General features: G+C 39.1%; 1 protein-coding gene across 21 annotated transcripts in view; it reads left to right on the top strand.

The window, feature by feature from the left end:
• FGGY (FGGY carbohydrate kinase domain containing) overlaps positions 1-21971 on the top strand; it is a 444024-nt gene that overhangs the window by 212586 nt on the left and 209467 nt on the right. For all 21 annotated transcript variants that reach the window (XM_017961925.3, XM_017961936.3, XM_017961918.2 and 18 more), the window contains one exon: positions 1798-1926. In XM_017961925.3, the coding sequence (XP_017817414.2) occupies positions 1798-1926 (129 nt within the window). The remainder of the gene's footprint in view (positions 1-1797; positions 1927-21971) is intronic.

The following is a 21971-nucleotide window of genomic DNA, read 5'->3' on the forward strand; positions in this document are numbered from 1 at the left end:
GCCACTTTGACATTCAAAACAGACTAAGATTTTCCTGTTCTCTGCCCCATCCTTTGAGCATCTTAACCTTATCCTCCAGACCATCAGTGTCCAATAGAAATGTAATATGAGCCACATATGTAATTTTAAATTTTTCAGTAGCCATGCTAAAGAGACACTAATTTTTAATGTCTCTTATTTAACTTAATATATTCAAATTATTATTTTAACATAGAATTGATATAAAAATTATTGAGATATTTTACATTCATTTTTCCAGATGAAATCTTTGACATCTGGTGTGTATTTTCCGCTTAACACCTCTCAATTCGGATGCTATATTTTTGTTGGAAATACTTGATTTTTATTTCTTAAATTAATATAGAAAAAGTAGATTTGCATGCCCAAGTTGTTTCAAACATAATTAAAAGTTTTTCAGTAACTGAATTGAATACGTTGAAGTTAAAACTAAATAAAATGAAGAATTTAGTCCCTGAGTTATTCTAGACATACTTCAAGTGCTCAGTCCACATGTGACTAGTGGCTGCCATAGTGAACAGCAAAGTTCTCCTAGAAGTCACTGCAGAGGTTTCAGTCTTCCTTTTCTTGTCTAAACTTGTTTTCATATTTAATTACAGATAGAAGCTCTTTACTTAAAATGGATAAAAATGGTGTCGTGGAGGTGCTTTGGTTCCATTTAGAGGAGGGTGATTAGGCTGTTCGCTCTCTGACCCCTCTCCCAACCTCCACCCTCACCTCTATCCCCAGAGGTCCTGGAGCACCTCTGCCCAGCCCTTGAGCTCCATGGAACAATTAACAAGTGGCATCTTAGCACTCAAAAATTGCTGATCATGCACCCAGATTCTATCTTGGGGCTCAAAGGGATCTTAGTATATCTATGAGTCAACTCCTAGCCCCTCCCTGCAGTGCAGAAATACTATAGAATTCCTTGGGGGATGAAAGAGGGCTCAGACTCTGTTTAACACCTAGGAGCAGATGGATCATTTCATTCTATTCTGTCTTACGTGGTTCTCTGTGTCCTTATCTTGTCTTCCTAACTAGGTTGGGGGCAAAGACTGCTTTTTACAGCCCCACAGCACCCACACAAAGCAAGACAATCAATAAATTCTTAACTGAAGGCCTGACTGATTGCAAGAATTCAAGGTCACTTGAAAAATCAGGGTCACTGCATTGCACAACTCCAAAGAACATCATTCAAATTGTATTATATGGTTGTGCAAGTGGCAGCCTTGTAAAATTTGCAAAGGTTTAGACTGGAGTGTCCTTTCCAGCTGAGAAAAAATTTTTAACAAATTATTTGTTGCTGCAAAGTACATCTCTTTCCCCTTATCCTCTGCCACGGAAGCTACTCAAGAGTAAGTTTTCTTGACTTAGGAATATATGTTCATTACAGAGGGTGTATGCATGTATGAACACATGGGTTCATGTGCGTTTAAGTAGGTTTGTAGATCTACCGTGTTAGGAAGCCCATTTGGAATGGTTTGAGCATTTGAACCTTGTATTTAAGAGGCTACTGTGTTTATATTCCTTTTGAAATTTTCCATTTTCAGAATCTTTGGTTTGAATGATGCTTTAGAGCTCCTGGTTTGTAAAGCTCCCCAGAGCATGACCCATAGGTACCAAGCATGTACATCAAAGTCACTGGATGAGCAAAGGGCCTCTTGATGACTGCATGGTTTTTATCTTTGCAAATGCAGAGGAGGGAGAAGGGAGCAAAGAGTTTCTCTTAAATAAAACCCTCTGTTTACTTTTGTGTTTTTCAAACTGATGTGTTTGTTTTTTCTCATGTCTACCTAGGAAACCAAGTGCTGCCTCCTGGAGCTTCTCTTGGAAATGGGCTCACACCAGAGGCAGCAAGAGACCTTGGCCTTCTCCCTGGGATTGCGGTTGCAGCTTCACTCATTGATGCCCATGCAGGAGGACTAGGTAATCTCTTTATTTGTTGCCTACAGCCAAAACCGTATTCAAATGGAATATTCCCTAGAACCGATGACACTCCTTTTCTGTTTTTAAAGCAAAGGTCAAAGATTTTGGTGTTCAAGATTAGGCATTTGGATAGAATTATAGAACTTTTCATTAATGATAAAATTTATTTATAATTGTATTAATTTCTTTATACATGGCAATAGAAAAAAATTTATTTGAATAACTTTCTGCATAGTTCTTTTGTTTACTGCAAATTCAGAAAAGATATGTTAATTTCTTACCACACTTAGCTCTACTGTTTTTTTGTAATGGTACTCCAAAACCCATATAAGTCTCATAGATTTATTTTAATAATATATTTGGCTTATGTCCTATATCCAGTTCCTTGCTTGTAGTCTTGATTTTATCTTCTACATAACTCTCAAGCCTTTCATTCATGTATTCATTTGTTCATTCCCAAAACACCCGTTGAACACTTACCATGTCCAGGCATGGTGCTAGGAGACAGTGAACTTAAAACAAAACCAAATAAAACCAAGGTCTCTTCCCCAGATTTTAATGAGAAAACACAGAGGGAAACAAAGAATTACAGTAAAGAATGATGACTATCGTCTTCCTCATCCTTATTGCAGGTTGTGTGTGTTTTTTTGCAGGGGAGGTTGTTCTGGTTCTCAGCATCTCTCGTCTCAACTATAGCCATATATTTTTTCCCTAGCCTTTCATTCTAACAGTGTTTTGTTTTAAACTATGATTTATAATTCATGAGATCAATTTAGCGGGACATGGCCACTGAATTTGCACAACAGAATGGAACAGAATTGAGTAGAACAAAGTAGAAAACATCAGAGTACATTTCACAAAGTAAGGGAAGGCACTGCTTTGTTGAGCTGTGTTTCCATTTTATGTGTGTATACTTTCAGACACTTCCATCAACCCTGCCCTTACTGTGCCCATGCATTTACACCTCTGTGACTTGGCACACATGTTCTCTGCCCAGAATGATTGGTCCTCCACTACTCCAGCTGGCTAACTCTTCCTCTAACTGCAAGACCCATATCAGATGCTTTCTGCTCTGCATAGCCTTCCATGAAACACTCAGGTGTATTTAGAAATTCTCGAAATTATGCTTTTTTCAGCAAACTGTTTGAAGAAATGATCATATTGCATTGTAATTTCTAATATATCTGCTTGTCATTTCCATTAGACTGTGAACTCCTTGAGAGCAGGAACATTAGGTTGTTTGTCCTGTATCCTTCATGCCAAGCCCTATATCTGGCTCCTATAGCTGCTTATAAGTTTATTAAATGAATAGTCACATTAAGGCAAGAATAAAGTGAGATGGCTTTAAATAGTAAAGATTAATCTGCCTTCTTATGCAACAGATTATTAAATGGTGCCTTGTTCTACATACTACATGGACTTCCAGAGTAATAGCGCTCTCATCAGTCTATGAACATGTCTGTCCTGTTCATGTCTCTGTCCTCAGGATCTAAAACAGTACCTAAGAATTAGTAAACAACTCATAATATATGTAGGTTGATTGAATGCTATGTGATGTAGTTCCGATTACAGGCAAGGTTGTTTCTTTCCAAATACTTTTCATTGTGAGCAATGTGTGCTTTTGATTGGAATGCTAAGATTTTGGTTTTTATGTACGAGCACAGAGAGAACTTAAGGTCTAGAAAGACATGGAGTGTTTCTGTGCCCTAGCAATCCTGACATTCCAGATCATGCGTGAGGCCACAAAAGCTTTCCCTATCATGCTTTTAAAATTATCCCTGGGGTGACAGTGTCAATCATCCACCCCTACCTGGGTGACAGGCACTTGGCTGGGACCAGCATATGCTGAAAGAAAGAGAACTGCTGCTTGAAGAGCTGCAGACACTACAGTTTCCTTGTCAGTTTCCCAGACTTCCCTCAGGGACATGCCAAAACCCACCTTCTCACTCCTGCCCAGGACTCACTATGTCCTCCAGGAGGGGAGACTGCCAATGACCCTCATCTTATTCCTAAACAGAGATATTCAGTGGCAGAAGTTTTACCCTTAGAAGCTTTGGCTTAAGCCTTTTGTTCCCCGTAAAATGTAAATGCTTTTAAGTGATATGGTTTGGCTGTGTCCCCATTCAAATCTCCACCGAGTTGTATCTCCCAGAATTCCCACATGTTGTGGGAGGGACCCAGAGGGAGGTAATTGAACCTGGAGGCTGGTCTTTCCCATACTATTCTCATGACAGTGAATAAGTCTCACAAGATCTGATGGGTTTATCAGGGGTTTCCGCTTCTGCTTCTTCCTCATTCTCTCTTGCTGCAACCGTGTAAGAGGTGCTTTTTGCCCTCCACCATGATTATGAGACCTCCCCAGCCATGTGGAACTGTAAGTCAAACTAAACCTCCTTTTCTTCCCCATCTCAGGTATGTCTTTATCAGCAGCGTAAAAACAGACTAATACAGTAAATTGGTACCAGTAGAGTGGGGCGTTGCTGAAAAGATATTTGAAAATGTGGATGCAACTTTGGTACTGGGTAACAGGCTCATAGGTGGAACAGACTTGCCTTGTCTCAGATGAGACTTTGGACTGTGGACTTTTGGGTTAATTCTGAAATGAGTTAAGACTTTGGAGGACTGTTGGGAAAGCAGCTGGGGGGGAAGCTGTACCCTGCAAAACCACAGGGGCAGCGCTGCCCAAGACCATAGGAACCTACCTTTTGCATCAGTGTGACCTGGATATGAGACCTGGAGTCAAAGGAGATCATTTTGGAGCTTTAAAAATTTGACTACCTTGCTGGATTTTGGACTTGCCTGGGCCCTGCAACCCCTTTGTTTTGTCCAATTTCTCCCCTTTGGAATGACTGTATTTGCCTAATACCTGTACCCCCATTGTATCTAGGAAGTAACTGGCTTGTTTTTTATTTTACAGACTCATAGGTGGAAGGGACTTGCCTTGTCTCAGATGAGACTGGACTGTGGACTTTTGGGTTAATTCTGAAATGAGTTAAGACTTTGGGGGATCGTTGGGAGGGCATGATTGGTTTTGAAATCATGTGAGGACCTGAGATTTGGAAGGGCCAGGGGCGGAATGATAATGATTTGGCTGTGTCCCTATTCAAATCTCAACTGAATTATATCTCCCAGAATCCCCACGTGTTGTGGGAGGGACTTAGGGGGAGGTAATTGAATCATAAGGGCTGGTCTTTCCCATGCTATTCTTGTGATAGTAAGTCTCACAAGATCTGATGGGTTTATTATGGGTTTCCGCCTTTGCTTCTTCCTCATTCTTTCTTGCTGCCACCATGTAAGACGTGCCTTTTGTCCTCTGCCATGATTGTGAGACCTCCCAGCCATTGTGGAACTGTAAATCAAATTAAACATCCTCTTCTTCCCAGTCTCAGGTTTGTCTTTATCAGCAACATAAAAACGGACTAATGCAGTAAGTTAGTAACTTTTCTATTTTTGTTAGTGGAAAGATAGAATAGTTTTTTTTTTTTTTTTTAAATGGAAAGATAGAATAAGAATCTTGCATTCTTTAAGGCCTGAACTTAGATGCCAGCAGTGGCTGGGAAGGGCACAGGAAGGTGCTAGTCCATGACGATGGGATAGTACAGACTTACTTAATGTATGTTGACTATGTTTTATCCTTATTATGCCTTCTTACACCTCTTCCTTTACCCTTCACCTTACAGCCAATCCAAGATTAGGATATATCAAAAAAGATAGGAGGCCTGGGAGCAAATGTTTCCTCTCATTTCTGCCCTTCCTATACCCCTATTAGGATGTAGAGGTGAACAGAGGCCTGAAAGTCTTGAAAAGGTTGTCCATGGGTCCAACTCTATATTAACTAAATATAATTGAGTGAATGCAACCTGTCAGTGATTGGTCTAGGCACTGGAGATTATCAGCAGTGAACAAATCAGGCAAAGTCCATTCGTTTTGGAAAGAAAATTCTCATTGTTCTCTCCTGCCTGCATGTTTGTAGCTTAATAATATAGGTTTGGGATAGCTAATCCCTGAGACATATTGTGATGCTATGATAAGGGCACTCAACATGGAATTTTAAGTTCTGGATTTAGATTTTGTCTCTGCCTACAAATATGGTGCTTCTCAGAACGTTTGTTTCCTTTTATGCAGTGAGAGAGTGAGAGACAGCAGAATGCAGGATTCACTACTTTGTGATTCTGTATAGGTTGAGGTCAGAAATACCCTCAAGAACTGGCTAAATGAACTCTATGTTAAGAGATTTCTGAATGTCAAGTACAGACCAGCTTTGGATTCGGAATTGCCATCCAGGGAGAGGCCATCCAGGCCTCTCACCAACAAACCCTGACAACTGTAATCACTTCAAATGCTGACCTGGCATGGCCTGCTTTAGACCCCACATTCTGACTAGTATGAGGGGTCAGCATTCTGCTTTGGAGAAATACCCCTGAACTTTCATTCCCAAGGGAGGCCTGGGATGGGAGGATAAAGATCAAAGAAGCAAGCAAAACTCAACCCATGCTTTTCCCAGTTCTGGAAAAAGAGGAGGAAGGACTTTGTGGGAATAAAAATCAATGATGAAAGAACATTTTGTTCTTAAGGTGCTGGTTAGTAAGTTCTCCAGCAGACAGTCAGAAGATAGGAGTAGCTTTGTTTGTACTTTGTGGGGGTAGTTCTGGCCAGGGCTCCTGCTGCTGATATTTTTCTAGCTTATAAAAATAACATTAACTTTGTTCCAGCTCTGTTCTTGGCTCCAGCATCCCAACTGTCCTGAAAGGCAATAACAACCTGATTTCTGTCTCAGGCCCTTCTTCTCTCAGTTGCTTTTATCTGTCAGACAAACTCCTGATTATCCATCAAATCTTGAATCCTGTTCTCCTCTGGGAAGCCCTCCCTAACTTCCCAAGTTGACTTAAGCACTCCCTTTTTTCCCCCACTGTGTCTTACGCTTACAATCTGGCACACACAGGTTTCTCTGTGCCAGATTGCCTCACCTACTAATCTGCCTCTTCTACTGCTCATCTACTAATCTGTAAACTCTTTGGGCATGCTGTTGTTTCATACTCCTACTGCAGCAGCCTGCAGAGTGCTTTGCATATGGAGGACCCTTAACACATGCATATTTAGTGAGTGAGTGAATGAATGAATGGCATTCCCTCCCTGAGGAATGAATATTACGCCTGAGAGAGAGAGTAATTTCTCATTCAAAGGCAATTGTCCCTATATAATAGTTATACTTGGCTCATTTCTGCAGGAGCAAAAGCTTGGGTTCTTCTAGATGTCTGGAAATCTGCCTCCTTTTTACCTTCATCTCATTACCAAGTTTTGGCCAAGAGCAAGCTTTGTTCCTTGGTTTAGCACAACTCTTTGATTACCAATATTGGATTCTTGGTCAGATGTTGAATTGGCTTAAGTTGCTCATCTAGGCCAGATATTGAATTGGTTTAAAGTGCTCATTTCAGTTGCAGAGCCAGGCCAAAATGAGGATTTTGAATTTCTTTTCTTTTTTAATGGAAGAATTTATTGAGCCAGTCTTGCAAAAAGGGCCTTTGGTTCGTTCCCTAGAACAACACATAGTTTGTTCCAGTTAACAATAAAACATGCCAATTACATGTCTCACCATTATCAGTGTTCTAGAAGACAGAGTAGACAGGCTGTGACTTTAGCTAACGTGATTTGGGGGGAGCATTTATTTATAAGTAGTATATATACTAAATGTAGCATGATGGACAAAGAAATATACTTCTTGGCAGTGATTCATTGCATTTGTAAACTTTTGATTCATGAAGCATGATATGGTTTGGATCCTCACCCAAATGTCATGCAAATTGTAATCCCCAGTGTGGGAGGGGACCCCGGTGGGAGGGGATTGTATCATGGTGGTGGATTTCTCATGAATGGTTTAGCATCATCCCCTTGGTGCTGTTCTCATGATAGTGCATGAGTTCCCTTCAGATCTGGTTGTTTAACAGTATGTTGCACTGCCCCACTCTCTCTTTTGCTCCTGCTCCGGCTGTGTGAAGTGCCTGCTTCCCCATCACCTTCTGCCATGATTGTAAGTTTCCTGAGGCCTCCCCAGAAGCCGAGCAGACACCATCATGCTTCCTATACAGTGTGCAGAACCTTGAGCCAATGAAAACGCTGTCTTTTATAAATTGCTCAGTTTCAGGTATTTCTTTATAGCAATGCAAGAATGGACTAACACAAAACACAGCTATGTTCATTATAGAATTTGCTCCTCATTGCAGCTTTGTAGTGAAGTTAGGACAGGTATGTGTACCCTCATTTTGCACAGCAAACAGCTGAGACCAGTGTATTCTAAATTCAAGAATAGATATTTATTATCTTACACTCAGTTCTTAAAGCAACTTTGCACATATTATCATTTTGTTCCATTTGTCAGGTGAGACAATTGAGGCTTACAAGACTACCTAACATTCTGAAAGCTACACAGTTAAATGAGAGATGCGTGACTGAAGCCCATGCTTTGTGCACACTTATCACTGTGTTATAAAGGATGGCCTATTTATTTAAACGTGATCCACTCTGCTCTTTAATTTGACCCTTAAAATGTGGGCAAGTAACAAATTTTGAAAAAGGAAAGTCTTTAATAATATTTATCAACAACCTACTTTACTAGTTCATGGGTTTAGACAGTGACTATGAGAGAGAAGTGGACTTCTGGGAATTTGCATTCTAGTAAGGAAAACAGACAAGTAAATAAACAGTTACAATTACTTGTGCCATGTATGGAAGGCTTTGGAGAAACGTAAAATGGGCCTAAAATTGAGACTTAAAAAGGATTCCTAGAGGGAGTGATGTCCAGTAATCTAATGACACATTTCTTTCCCTGTTATTACTTCCTGGTAAAGTGGAATTTGTTTCTTTTTTGTGACTTTTAAACTTCAACTAGGCTTCATTTCTAATAATAAAATAATAATAACACTGTTAATTAGAACAAGTAGAACCACCACTCTGACTGGTACTATTGTGATGACCATTTCTTATGTGCGTCCCTATGTGCCAAGTACTCTACCGGATACTGCTCAGACTTTGTCTCTTGCTCCTCACAATAAGCCTACAAGGTAGAGATTGTTTCCCCATTCTGCACATGAGGGAATTGAAGGCAGAAAGAATAACATTTCCACAATCACATAACTAATCTCATAGCAAGATCTGAAACTGAATCTGCTTCCAATATTCATATACCTTTTCTATAGGCCAGTGGTTCTCAACCAGGGGTGATTTTACCCCCCAGGGGACATTTGGCAATGTCTGGGGACAGTTTTGTTTATTGCATCTGGGGAAAGGGAAATGGCATTGGCATGTGGTGGGTAGAAGCCAGGGATGCTGCTAAACACCTTACAATGCCCAGGCCAACCCCCTGCAACAAAGAATTGTCCAGCTTCAAATGTCAAATATCAGTAGCACTGAAAGTGAGAAACCCTATTCTCTCCTGGAACACCTCTAATGATATTATTTCCCTTCATCAATTCAGCTTATTTCTGTGGAAGCCAAAAAGCAGCCCACAATAAGGGTTTTGCTGATACATTAGTACTTGGTTGAAATATATGTTGTCAAATTGACTCTTCAGTAAAAGTAGTTGTGAGATTAAGAAAATAATAGAAGTGAAGCCTGAGGAGTAGGAAGGACAGAATGGTTTCTACCCCATCTATTTCAGAGTCAAGCCACACAAGACCGCTTGGCCGTCTTTCAGCACATCATGCACATTCCACCTCCTTTCCTTTGCTACTCATCCATCAGCACTCAGTCTAAATGTTACTTTGTGGAAACGTCTCCAAATTTAATCCACTCTTAGAAAAACACCAGTCGCTGTCTATGCTGTATCTGTGAAATACTTTGCAACTATTTCAGTTTTTTCACCAAATCATGTTCATCTTTGTATGCCCATCATCCAGCATGGAACCCCCATAGCCGGTCTTCACTAAATCAATGTAATTATTTAATTACTATTATTAGTAATTAAGATAATAAATATGAGAGGGTTTTGAAAAATCAGAAATAAGAGTTGGTAAATATAGGTGAGGGAGACTTTAAGAAAATATAGATTCTTATGCCCTACCCTGCTGAGGATGCCTGGAATCTTGTTCTAAGTGTGGAAAATGTCACCTGGTACCCAGAGGAGACAGCCTGGGGGGATGACGATGAGTTGACACTGAGGACACTGGGGTCAGAAGCAGTAGTGATGTGTTTCTGCCAAGTAGGCAGATCAGACCAGAGCAGAACCATGCTGCGCAGGAGCCAGGCCAGGCGCTGGCCAAAAACTGGGGGCAGGAGGGAGCTTATCCAAAAAGAGAGAGAATATGCATCCAAAGAGGCAGACGGTCTGCAAGAAATTGGAGGTGGGGGGATTAGAAATGCAGATAAAGTCATGCCGTGGAATCTGGAAGGAGAAACCAGTGCCAGTCCCTGAGCAGATAGAGCAAGGACAACTCTGAGAGTTCCTGGATGTGAATCACAGAGGGCAGAGGAAGAACGTATTAATGGGATTGCAAGTTTATTGTTTTAAGTTGAGGCTTGGTTTAATATGAACCACCATTGCCTGAGACCTCGGCAGTTCCATGAGCCATGGCAGCAGCTCATGTGGCGGAGGGAGGAGCAGAGATCTCACGTGGGGGAAGGATAACTTTGAGTTTCCTGTTCCCAGGCTCCAAGGCTTTCTTGGAGTGCTGTGATTCTCTGGACTGCAGAAGGCTGGCCTTAGCTGAGAGACCAGACTTTGACTCTGTGGAAGAAAACTGAGAGGAATCCAGGGCCTGGGGCTATTGCCAGCTCCCCATGTGTCCCCGATTTTTAAATCTTGTGCCACACGTCAGTATATATGGCTGTGAACCTGCCATGAAACCATAACATTTTGAGTTTAATACATACCCTCCTGTTTGGATAATGAGTAATCATAGACTTTAGAACTAAAAGGCTGCTCAAAGGTTTTCTATACCAAATTCTTCAATTTGCAGATAAGAAAACTGAAGCCCAGACAATGATGAATCATCCAAAGTTACCCCAGCATATTACTGTCAGAGTCAAATTTAGAATCTGAGTGACCTAGTTCATCAGCCAGGGTCCCCGCCCCATTGTGCTCCACTGTCTCCAGGTTAGGAAAAGGGAATGACTCCTGATTTGTTATTCCATTTTATGTCTTATATCCCATTTAATGGCTATAGCCAGCTTCACTGGTGCTCATTAAATAAGTAAATTAGTTTTCCTGAGCCACACTTGAGTAAATCTCTTTGTTGTGTTGTCACAATCTACAATAAGCTCCAAAGAATCTCCTCTAGAGCTGGAAATAATAAAAACACCTGCTATTTGAGTTGCTTCCAAAGAGCTCAAAGCCGTTATTTTAATTTCACCTACCATTCGTTGAATACTTATGCTGTGCCAAGTGTTTTACTAGGTACTTGACTATTCACTATTGTCAGCTCACAACCACACTGTAAGCTGCAATTATTTTTGGCCTTTAGCATACAAGGAAATCAAGGTTTAAGAACTTGCCAAAGGTTACATTTTAATAAATTATGAAGTTGGGTTCCTAGACCCACTGACTGCGGAGCTTATGAGCTCTCCCCTATTTACCCTGGCTAGTGAGTCTGTGTGTGTCTAGGTATGTTTGTGCCTTTACTTACGTTAGCCCATACTTACACCAATGCATATTTATATCTATAGTAGAAGATAGAGCTTCTACTTAATAACCTTCTGGATGTTTGTAGATCTATTTTATGGATGAGAAAGTTGAGACCCGGGGTGGAGAAGTGACTCTAATAAAGTGTATTTAAAGCATCACAGGAGTCTGGGTTCCATCAATCATGGGGAATAAGGCCAGGCTTATTAGATTAGGGTAGGAATGGGATGCATAGCTCTTGGGGTTGTGTGGTGGAGAGATCAACAATATTAATGTTGATATTAATTTTGTTTACTAAATTTGTTAATGCTGACAATCTCAATCTAAAAGATTAATCTTAATCTTTTTGTGGTGACTTGCCATTTTTAACCTACCCTTGGAATAGGGAAGGTATTTTTACCTCCCACGAATGGTTAAGAAAACTGACCCTCAAGGAGGTGAAGGGATTTTCCTAAGGTTACAGGACTAGGAAAGACTGGATCCAAGACTCAAACCCTTATTTGTGTGCCTTTGTCTTCACGTCAGCTTTGGTGCAACCCTTGCGTCAAACAATGGAAAAGTACTACCTAGTAAATGGAGCAAGGTGTCTTATTGTGTGCCCAGAGCCTCTCATTTTAAACATGACTGGAATCAGACAGCCTGGGTTCAAACCCCTGTTTTGCCACTTATTAGTAAAGAGCTTACCTGCTCTGTGCCTTAGATTTCCCTTCTGCAAATGGGGATGGGAATAGTGCCTCGCAGAGTTATTTTAGAAATGCCTTCTCCTGACACGTTGTAAGCACTCAACAAGTATTAGCTACTCCCGGTTGAAAGCTTGAATGTAAAAAGCCTTAAATTCCCAGCCAAAGAGATTGAATGCTAAAATTAATTTCAAGCAAACCTACCTATTCAAATAGCTTTCTCAGCACTGATTTTGATGTGAAAAATATCTGGAATATTCTTCGTTATCAAGCATGTGCCTTGGCAGTGTAGTTACAATTTTTAATACTAATGGATGATCATCCATTAAAGTAGTAAAAAAGATACCATCTCATTTTAAGCTTAGAGCAAAAGCTTACTTAAGTGAAATTAAGCAGATATTTATTTCGTCAGGCTCTGGGGAGGATTCCGAAATTATTTGCTCCCTACTAGTGCCTAGCACTTTATCTTTGCAACCGCACTTACCCTGGAGAGTCATGGTTGGACAGAAAACTGTGTATTCCTGCATCTCTACCTTAAGTATTTCACAATCACTGTTTCTCATCCGCCAGGCCTGAGGGTGGGCAGTGCTGATTTCACTGTCTCATACCCACTCCTCTTTCTGCCAGTGTCTTTTGTGAGGAATTTTATCTCTGCCCCTTTCTCTTCACCCCATTGTCTCTTCTCCAGTCTTCAAATCCAAACAAAAAAACGTTGAAAGTTTGCTCATATTCCCTGCAGTCTGAGCTGGTGAATGAATGTTCTTCCAGAGCCCCTTAGGATTTCTGCGCCCATACTTGTAAGTGTTCCCATCTTCATTTTGTTGGTGGTGATGACAAATTACCCCACCTGACCTCCCTCTGTTCCCATTTTAGTTAGAAATTACTGTTTACTAGAGATGGAGAATGGAAAATATATGAAGGGGCAACATGAGAAAATAGGTTATTTTGATTACTTCCAATCATCCATCGTAAATCAAATTCATAATATAGATAAACAAATAAAAAGAGTATTTCAATTTAAACTTAGAATGACTTATAGGGTTTTTTTAATAATCTGATTTCCATTCTTGTAGCAGTTTTCAAACTTGAGTGTGCATAGGCACTCATGGAGCTAGTTAAAATGCAGATGACTGGGTCCCCACCACCACCACACCTCGTTGTCATCAGTGGCTTTAACTGGGGCCTAAATATCTGCGCTATATCCAGCCCACTCATGAGCCTGATGAACTGCACCAATGGTCCCTTAAAAGATAGCAAGAGGGGCAGACTAAACTCACGTTGGTTACCATCAAAAATTGTCTGTACGTAATCCAGAAAGAGCAAAGTTGAATCCAGGCTAATTGAAAGACTGCATTTTAAATGTTTTGTTTCAAAAGCAGAACAATAAAGAGTTTTTCCAATGTGTTACACTTCCCATGAGCTGGATGCTGCCTGTTTACCTAGATGCCACTTAATGTGGACAGCAACTTTTATGGCTGTGCACATTCTCACCACCCCCATTTAAAGAGAGCAAGGAGACTCACTTAGACTCAGGGTGCTAGTGTGGTTGAACAGAGAGAATCCTGGTCTGTCTGGCACCAGCCTGCTCTCTCTTACCATTGTATAGCTTCACCCAAGCCAGCGTTAACAGCTGTAGATGATTTTCTTCTAATGTTCTAAAACCTGAAGACATGGAGCATTTTTTAACCAAATGCTCCCCAGCCCTAGGGAAAGCTAAGCCTCTTCTATTTTGTTGAAAGAGAATGTGTTAGGCTGTCGATCTGTATTGTTACATGTCCCTGGGCTGAATTTAGCCTCAAGAGTTAGAAGTGTGTCAGCCTTGTGACTCACCACTATGAAACCCTCAAACCAGAGTCTCCTACTAGTATCAATAATATGAATGAAAACTTTATATGCCTTCTAGATTGAGGCCTCTCACAGCTCAAATTTGTAAAGAAAAACCCACGCAATTGGATTTTGTGAAATATATTAAATATGCCCATTAATGTGGCTCTTCAAAGGAATTTATATACTGTCTGCTTTACTGTGGTGTCTCATTATAGCTCAGCCAAATGCATGTGGCCTAATAATTTGTTTCCCTTATGCATATCTGTCATTAAATGTAACATGCAGACAATAACATTTAAACACCTAAATACTTGATTACATAGCTGTCTCCCCGACTTAAACTGTGAACTTCTTATGAGCAATGGAATCTGGTCATCTTCCTCTCTCTAGCTCTTAGCTCAGTAAATGAATGAATATATGCATCAATGAATGCATGCATGAATGAATGGGTTTACTTAACATGCTAAGCACTAGACTAGTTACTGTGGCAAATACAGTGATACAAGGAAATAGAGACAGATGGATTGAGTTCTACAGGAATTTTTAAAAGGGAGGAATCACTTTCAGTTGAAACAGTAAGGCAAAGAAAATACAAAAATACGAATATGTATTGAGGGACCTTCATGATAGAAATCTTCTGGAGAGTCTACATGTTTAATCTTCACATTGATTCCAGCAACTTGCTGAAGGTCACACAGCTGGCAGTGAGAACCCCCTGAGGTTAGCTACTGTGGTCTTTCAGGGAAGTGGGAAGGGATAGCCTTTGAATGAATCTGGAATAATAGGTGTATTCTCCACTGGAAGCAATGAAATGTAGAGTGTTCTGGATGGAGAGAATAACATAAGTGGAGGCACTGAAATGAGGTTTGGAATAGTAAGCATTTCAGTTTGGCTGAAACCTATGATATCGCTAAGGGATTCCTGGCAGAAGAGGATGTAGTGATCAAATAGGTGGAGATAGATTGGGAGTCTGTCCCATCTGAGTACTGTTTTGAAGTTTGTGCTTCCTCTTTCTCCCTGGAGGCATTGGAAAGTCATTGAAGGTGATCTCAAGCCAGGAATTCATTTTAAGCATGGCTTTATATAATTTTATACACACTAGTTGGGGGAAAAGGCAAAGGGGTTTCCTGAAATAGGGTTTTGGCAGTGGGGCTTGAAAAGAAGATAGGGAGTTTGACAACTTTTTAAAATAAATCCGTGCATTAGGCAAAAGTTATTTAAAATGTTTGATGTTCTTTATATTTTCCTAGCTCTTTCTATTTACATAGCTATTACTAAATTAAATGTATAAAAATATTTTTCCTTTTTAATTTGAAATAGATTTCACCTCATATTTGGCAGAAGATAATAATAACTTGTTAACTTCACGGCAGTCAGAGTAATTCATCCAGTCTCTAAACTGTGCATTCATTTAAATCTATTGTCTTTGATGGACATACCTAGTATACTCACTCATTTAAAGTAGAGCCATAAATCCTGAAGTTAAATAAGCAAAACAAAAGGCCTCCCAAAGCTGAGAAAACACTTGCCCTAGAGTCCACACACTGTAGGAAAGTACAAGGATTATTTTTTGACTGTCATCCAGCACTACTGACTTAGAATTATAGATAAAATATGCAGTAATTTTAATAATTAATAACTGACTATGCAAAAATATTATTTTCTCATAGCTTCAATCAACAAGTAACATATCTGCCTTTCATGTCAGGTACTGTGCTAGGTACTAAAGATATAAATATGAACAAATTATAGTCTCTGTCCTCAAAGAACTCCCATTCTAATTGGAGAAACAGGCAAGTAAGCCATCCGAGTATGAAGTGGGAAATGTCTGATAAAAGCATGTCTGGGCTATTACAGGAGTCTAACCTCACTTTACCTGAGCAGGTTAGTAAAATTCCCTCCCCTTCCCCGAAAAATGATTGGTTTGACGCTTAAAGATGAATAGGAGGGAGAAATAGGAATTTATCAGATGGACAAGATGGCCAGGCAGGGAGGAGGATGAGAAGAAGAGGGAAGCAGAGGGACGTAGTATGCACCAAGATCCAGAAACATGAGGGTACCCCTTTGGCTGCAGAATACCAAGTATACTGTAGTATAGAGTATGCTGAAATGGAAGTGTGAGAGATATATGTGGGGACAAAGTTTTTGAGGGCCTTGAACATCATTTAAAAGAGTTTGGAATTTTTATCCTTAACGTACTAGCTTGTAAACAGAAACTTTGGAGGCAGTGAGGTTAATGAACCAGAAGACGGGACTGTTAGACCTTGAAGACCAGAACTGACGCAATTCCAAGGCAGTATCAATGGAACAAGAGGGGACATTAAACAATTAAAATATAGGCTGATGAACAGTGATGGGGTCCTTTAACGCATGGGCATTATTTAGCTCTCTGAAGCAAGAGTGCACTGGACAATCACAGCATGGCACCGTTCAACAGAAATAAGCAGAATCTGTGTGTCGAGAGGGTTGAGTGTAAGTCTCAAATCTGCCCTTACCAGTTATGTAACTTCTACAAGTCACCTCTTTAAATCTCAGTTTTTTATATAAGTGCAAAGAGCAAGATTCATGCTTTTTCTTCTACTAATATATCCACTTTTATATGCCAAAATTTTCCTATTATTGAAGTGGTATTGCTGGAATAAATGTGATCACAAATAGAAAGTACTTAATTCATTAATCTATTCACTTACCATTTATTGATTTTTTTTTTTTCTGGCAACAATGGGCTGTCCTCTTGGTCCCCCAAAATAAAAAGTTGGTGAAAATTAAATGTATCCACATATACAACTCACAAACAAACCTGAATGAAGGCACCAGAGAGCTACTAAAGGACATGAGGGGCCAAGATCAAAAGAGAAGCCTAGAGAGCTGGGTTCAACATTTCCACCCTTTTATACGCTGAGCATTTGCTCATTTGCTGAGATTTGGACTCAACATTTCCGCCATTTTATAATACACTCTGAGAGTTTGCTGAGTTGAAACCTGCAACTCAGAGGCCCAGAAGCTAAACACCAATTTGGGCAGTCTGCAGGCTGGAAGTATAAACATTTGAGTTTGGACATCAGTTAAGAAGGAGAATACTAGTAAATCCTCTAGGTGTCAGTTGGGACCCCGAGAGTAATATAAACTAAAAATAGACAAGCTTTACAAAGGCCGAAGCCTGGGTTTGAATTAAATTAACATCTGATTAAATTCAGATCATTTATCCCTACTTGAGCTAACTGCAAGAAGCAAGGTTATATCCTTCCTTGAGGTAGGTAACATAATCAAAGGCTCAAGTTATAACTAAAAGGTTTCATATATAATGGCTGCATTCAACAGAAAATAAGCATGTAAAATATGAACAACTTCGAAAATCAAGAGTAAAAACAAACCCACAGAAAAATCCGTATGCTGGTGGTATTTGACATGAACTCTAACATACCTGTGATTAACATGGTCAAGAAATTATAGGAGAAGATGGAGAATTCAGCAGAGACCTGGGAAGTAGAAAAAGAAATGGGAATTCTAGAACTGAAACTAATAATTGAGATTAAGAACTGACTAGATGTAGTCAAGTCAACAGCATGCAATATAATTGAAAAGATAATTAGGGAACTGAAACATAGATCTGAAAAAACTATTTATTCTACAGCCAATATACAAAAGGATGGAAAATACGTGAAATACACAAACAAGTATGAGATATATGGAGCATGGTAAAGGTGTCTAACAAAGGTGTAGCTGGAGTCCAAGAATGAGAGAAGAGAAGTAATAAATCATACATAGAAGCTATATTTGAAGAGATATTGGCCAAAAGTTTTCCAAAACTTATAAAAGAACTCAACTGAGTTATTTTAACTTTTTAATAATAAATTAATGCAATTCCATATTAAAAGGATACAGGAGAAAAATTATGTTAACAGTTGTTTACAAGTGCTTTTGATACAACTTAGCACATATTCATGATTTTTTAAAAAAAATTATGGCAAACTAGGAGTAGAAAGAACTTATTTTGATTAAGGATAGCAACAAAGAAAAAAACCTAATGCAAATATCATACTTAATGGTGAATTATTAAAAATGTTCCAATTCTTACCACTTTTATTCCACAGGGCCTACCCTGTGCAACAAGTCAAGAAAAATAAATTAAAAGTATAAAAATTAGAAAGAAATCAAGCTAACATCATAGATGATACAATTATACACATATAGAATATCAAAAGAATCAATAGATAAAATATTAAAATTAATAAGTAATTTAGCGAGGTTGTTATTTCAGAAAGTCAATACAAAACTCAATTTTATTTCTGTAATCCAGAAGCAACCATTTAGAAAATAATAATTTCAAAATAGCATGATTTACAATAAAATAAAAATATTAAGTATTAAGTAGGAATGAAGATGTGTAAGACAACTATGCAGAAAGCTATAAAACATTGAGAGAAACTAAAGAAGTCATAACTAAATCGAGGGATATATGATGTTCATCGATTGGAAAACAGTATTATAAATGTCACAGTTTCTTCCCGGTTGTTCCGTAGATTAAATGTACTCCAGTTAAAAATTCTAGCAGATTTGCGTGTGAGAGGATAGAAATTGGTAGACATCCTAAAACTTGCATGGAAAGGATAAGACAATCTTGAAAAAGAACAAAGTTGGGAAAACTCCCTAATGCCAGATATCAGAACTTATTATGAAGTAATTAAGAATGGTATTGAGGCAAGGACAGACAAGTAACCCAGAGGAAAACAGATTAAAGAGCCCAGAAACAAACTCACACATGTATGGGGAGTTAATCTGTGCAAAAGTGCCGTTGCCAGAGCTGTAAGGAAACAATGTACTTTTCAGTGAAATAGTGCCCTACTGATTGGTTATCAGTATATTGAATTTTGGCCCCTCTTCTTATACTATACATACAAATACATTCCAAACAGATTAAAGACTTAAGTATGAAATGTAAAAAGATAAAGTTCCTAAAAGACAAGGTCTTCATGATCTTGAGATAGACCATTTTCCTAAATGGGACATTAATATAAGTACAACCACAAAGAAAAGGATTGGTAAACAAGACTATGTTAAAATAAGAAACTTCTTTTCATCAAAAGCTGCCTTTAAAAGAGTGAGAATGCAAGCCACAAAGTGGAAGGAAATAGTTTCAATGCATGTAACAAAAGATGTGTATTCAGAGTATATAAAGAATTTCTACACATTAAAGAGAAAAGAACAATTATGCTGACAGAACAATGGTTAAATATGTGTATATATATGTGTGTATAAATGTGTACATATATATATATTTCAGCAGCTTTGCAGAAAAGAGGATATACAAATGGACAACAAGATATGAAAAATTTTCCAGCCTTGTTAGTCATTAGGAAAGTCCAAATTAAAACCATACTGTGATATCATTACACACCCCGCAGGTTGGCTAAAATCAAAAAGTTTGATAATGCCAAGTATTGATGGTGATGTGAAACACCTGAAATGCTGAAGCATTGCTGTGGAAATATGACCACACTTTGGGAAAGAGTTTGGCAGTATCTTGATAGGCTGTGATTCAGCAGTCCTATTCTTAGAATATATCCAACAGAAATGTGTACCAGAAAAAAATACATATGTAATAATACACATAAAACCATTATTTGCAATAGGCAAAAACTGCAAACAAACCCCCAGTTCCCATCAATAGTAGAATTCATCAATGTTTGGTATATTCATAGAGTGGAGGATCATAGAGCAACAAAAATGTACAAAATATTGCTACATGCAGCAGTGTGGTTGAATCTCACAAACATGGGTGACTGAAGCTGGCACAAAGAAAATACACTGAATGGTTTAAAAATCAAGCAAATCCTGTGGTCTAGACATCTGGACAGTGGTTATCTCTGGTAAGGCATGGTATTTGGAAAAGGACATGAAGAGGTTTATTCTTGATCTGGATAGGTGTGTTTACTTTGTAAGGATCCACTAAATTCTATACTTAAAATTTGTAGCTTTCTAATGTAGGTTATACTTCATTGATAAAGTTTATTAAAAATATCAAAGGCTCTGGGCAGCCCTGTTCTAGGCACTGGAAATGCAGACGTGAGTATGAAATAACGTGGCTGTGAAGAATGGAGAGGAGGAGGTGAGTGGTAATTAACAAGCAATTAGAGAAGGAGAGAAGTTTGTTAGAAATGAAGTCAGGGTGTGTCACTTTATACGTCAGCACACAAAGGAGCAACTCCCAACTCAGCACACTTCCTGCCTGTATTAGGTGCTTCATAAATGTTAAATTCTACTCCCTCTTTGCTATACTCATAATCATAAGTAATTAAGAAAGGGAAAAATTATGTTAAGAATCCTCTTTTTTAGTGCACAATCCATGTTAGTGATAGTGGTAGCAAGTAGGTTTTTTGTTTGTTTGTTTGTTTGTTTTTGATATCTTTAACAGTGAGCCTTCCTCAAACACTGTATTAGATAGAATTGCCACTTACTCAGCTGAAATTAGTTAATCAGTGATTACTTTCTCCATGGAATGTTAATACATTGAGTTTCTCTTGTATATATAACCAGGGATTCTGAGCCTCTTTCATCTCTGCCTTGGGCCACACAGCGCCATAGAAAGATGATGGAAGGGAAAAGAAGGGAAGAACACCTGGCAGACTGCCAGAATTTTAGCTGTAGATTGGCAGGCAGACAGCTGAATGGAGGGAGGATATGGACAATGAAAAGGACCGTCTAACTTGAAGACACAGTTTCCACCGACAGCACAGCAGGTGCTGCCAGGCCTGTGCAGAGCTTGAAATCCTGGCAAGATGGTAGCTGCTCCATCTTGTCTGGCCCAGTTACTGCCTGTGGCCCATGCTGAAGGGAGTTTGGGGAGTTACAATTCCAAAGAACTCACAAGAAAACAGGACTGACTTGGACATATTCCAGGTTTGCCTAATGGTATTTCAAAATGGCGGATTAAATGTTATTTGAAAAATCATTTTAAAATTATTTCCTTTGAAATGCAGAATTTAATAGGAGAAAAAGCAGAAGGAGAATGAAAAATAATATGGATATGCAGAATATGTCCAACAGAAATATGTACTTGAGTGTACCAAAAATATGTACAAGGATACAGATAACACCATTTCAACCAGCCTAATGGTTAGAAAAAAGGTATAATTTCAGGAGCCAGACTACCTAAGTTTTTATTCCATGCTGTCACTTACTGTCTTTGTGATCATGTGTCAGTTACTGAACATGCTGAGTCTAAATATTTCATCTCCAAAATGGGTATCATCATAGCAGTTGTTAGAATTAAATAAGTTAATTTACCTAAAGCACTCAAAACAGCACCTGGCCTGGGTAAATACTACACAACTACTAGCTGCTGCTGTTGCTAACAGTTAAGCAGTTTTTGTAGCTGGGAGTCAGCAGCCACAGCCAGGGTGGAGGAGATCCCTCTAATCATAAGGTCAGAGGAAAGAGGGCTTCAGTAAAGAAGCCTTCTTAGGCCCATACAGCAGGAATTACTTCTTCTTGCCAGAAGACTGGTTTGTCCTCTGTTGAAACCATGATTAGTCTGCCTCTGCCATGTCCTTGGCTCCTCAGGAGATTATAAACTCTTTGAGGACAGGGATTACTTTTTTTTCGAGTATTATTTCCCCAGCAGTGCTGAGCACAGTGCCTGATGTAAAGTCATGCTCTGTAAATGTTTACTGAATTGAATCCTTCTAAACAGAAGAGGGAGATACTATTAATCAGGGCTGAACATGTGACAGCACTGTTCTTCAAGCCAAGATTATATGTATGTTCTTTCCTTTTTTTTTTTTTTTTTTTGGAGATGGAGTTTCACTCTTATTGCCCAGGCTGGAGTGCAATGGCGTGATCTTGGCTCACTGCAACCTCCGCCTCCCAGGTTCAAGCAATTCTCCTGTCTCAGCCTCCCGAGTAGCTGGGATTACAGGCACGCA

This window comes from Papio anubis, chromosome 1, assembly GCF_008728515.1.
Source record: "Papio anubis isolate 15944 chromosome 1, Panubis1.0, whole genome shotgun sequence".
Lineage (NCBI taxonomy): Eukaryota > Metazoa > Chordata > Mammalia > Primates > Cercopithecidae > Papio > Papio anubis.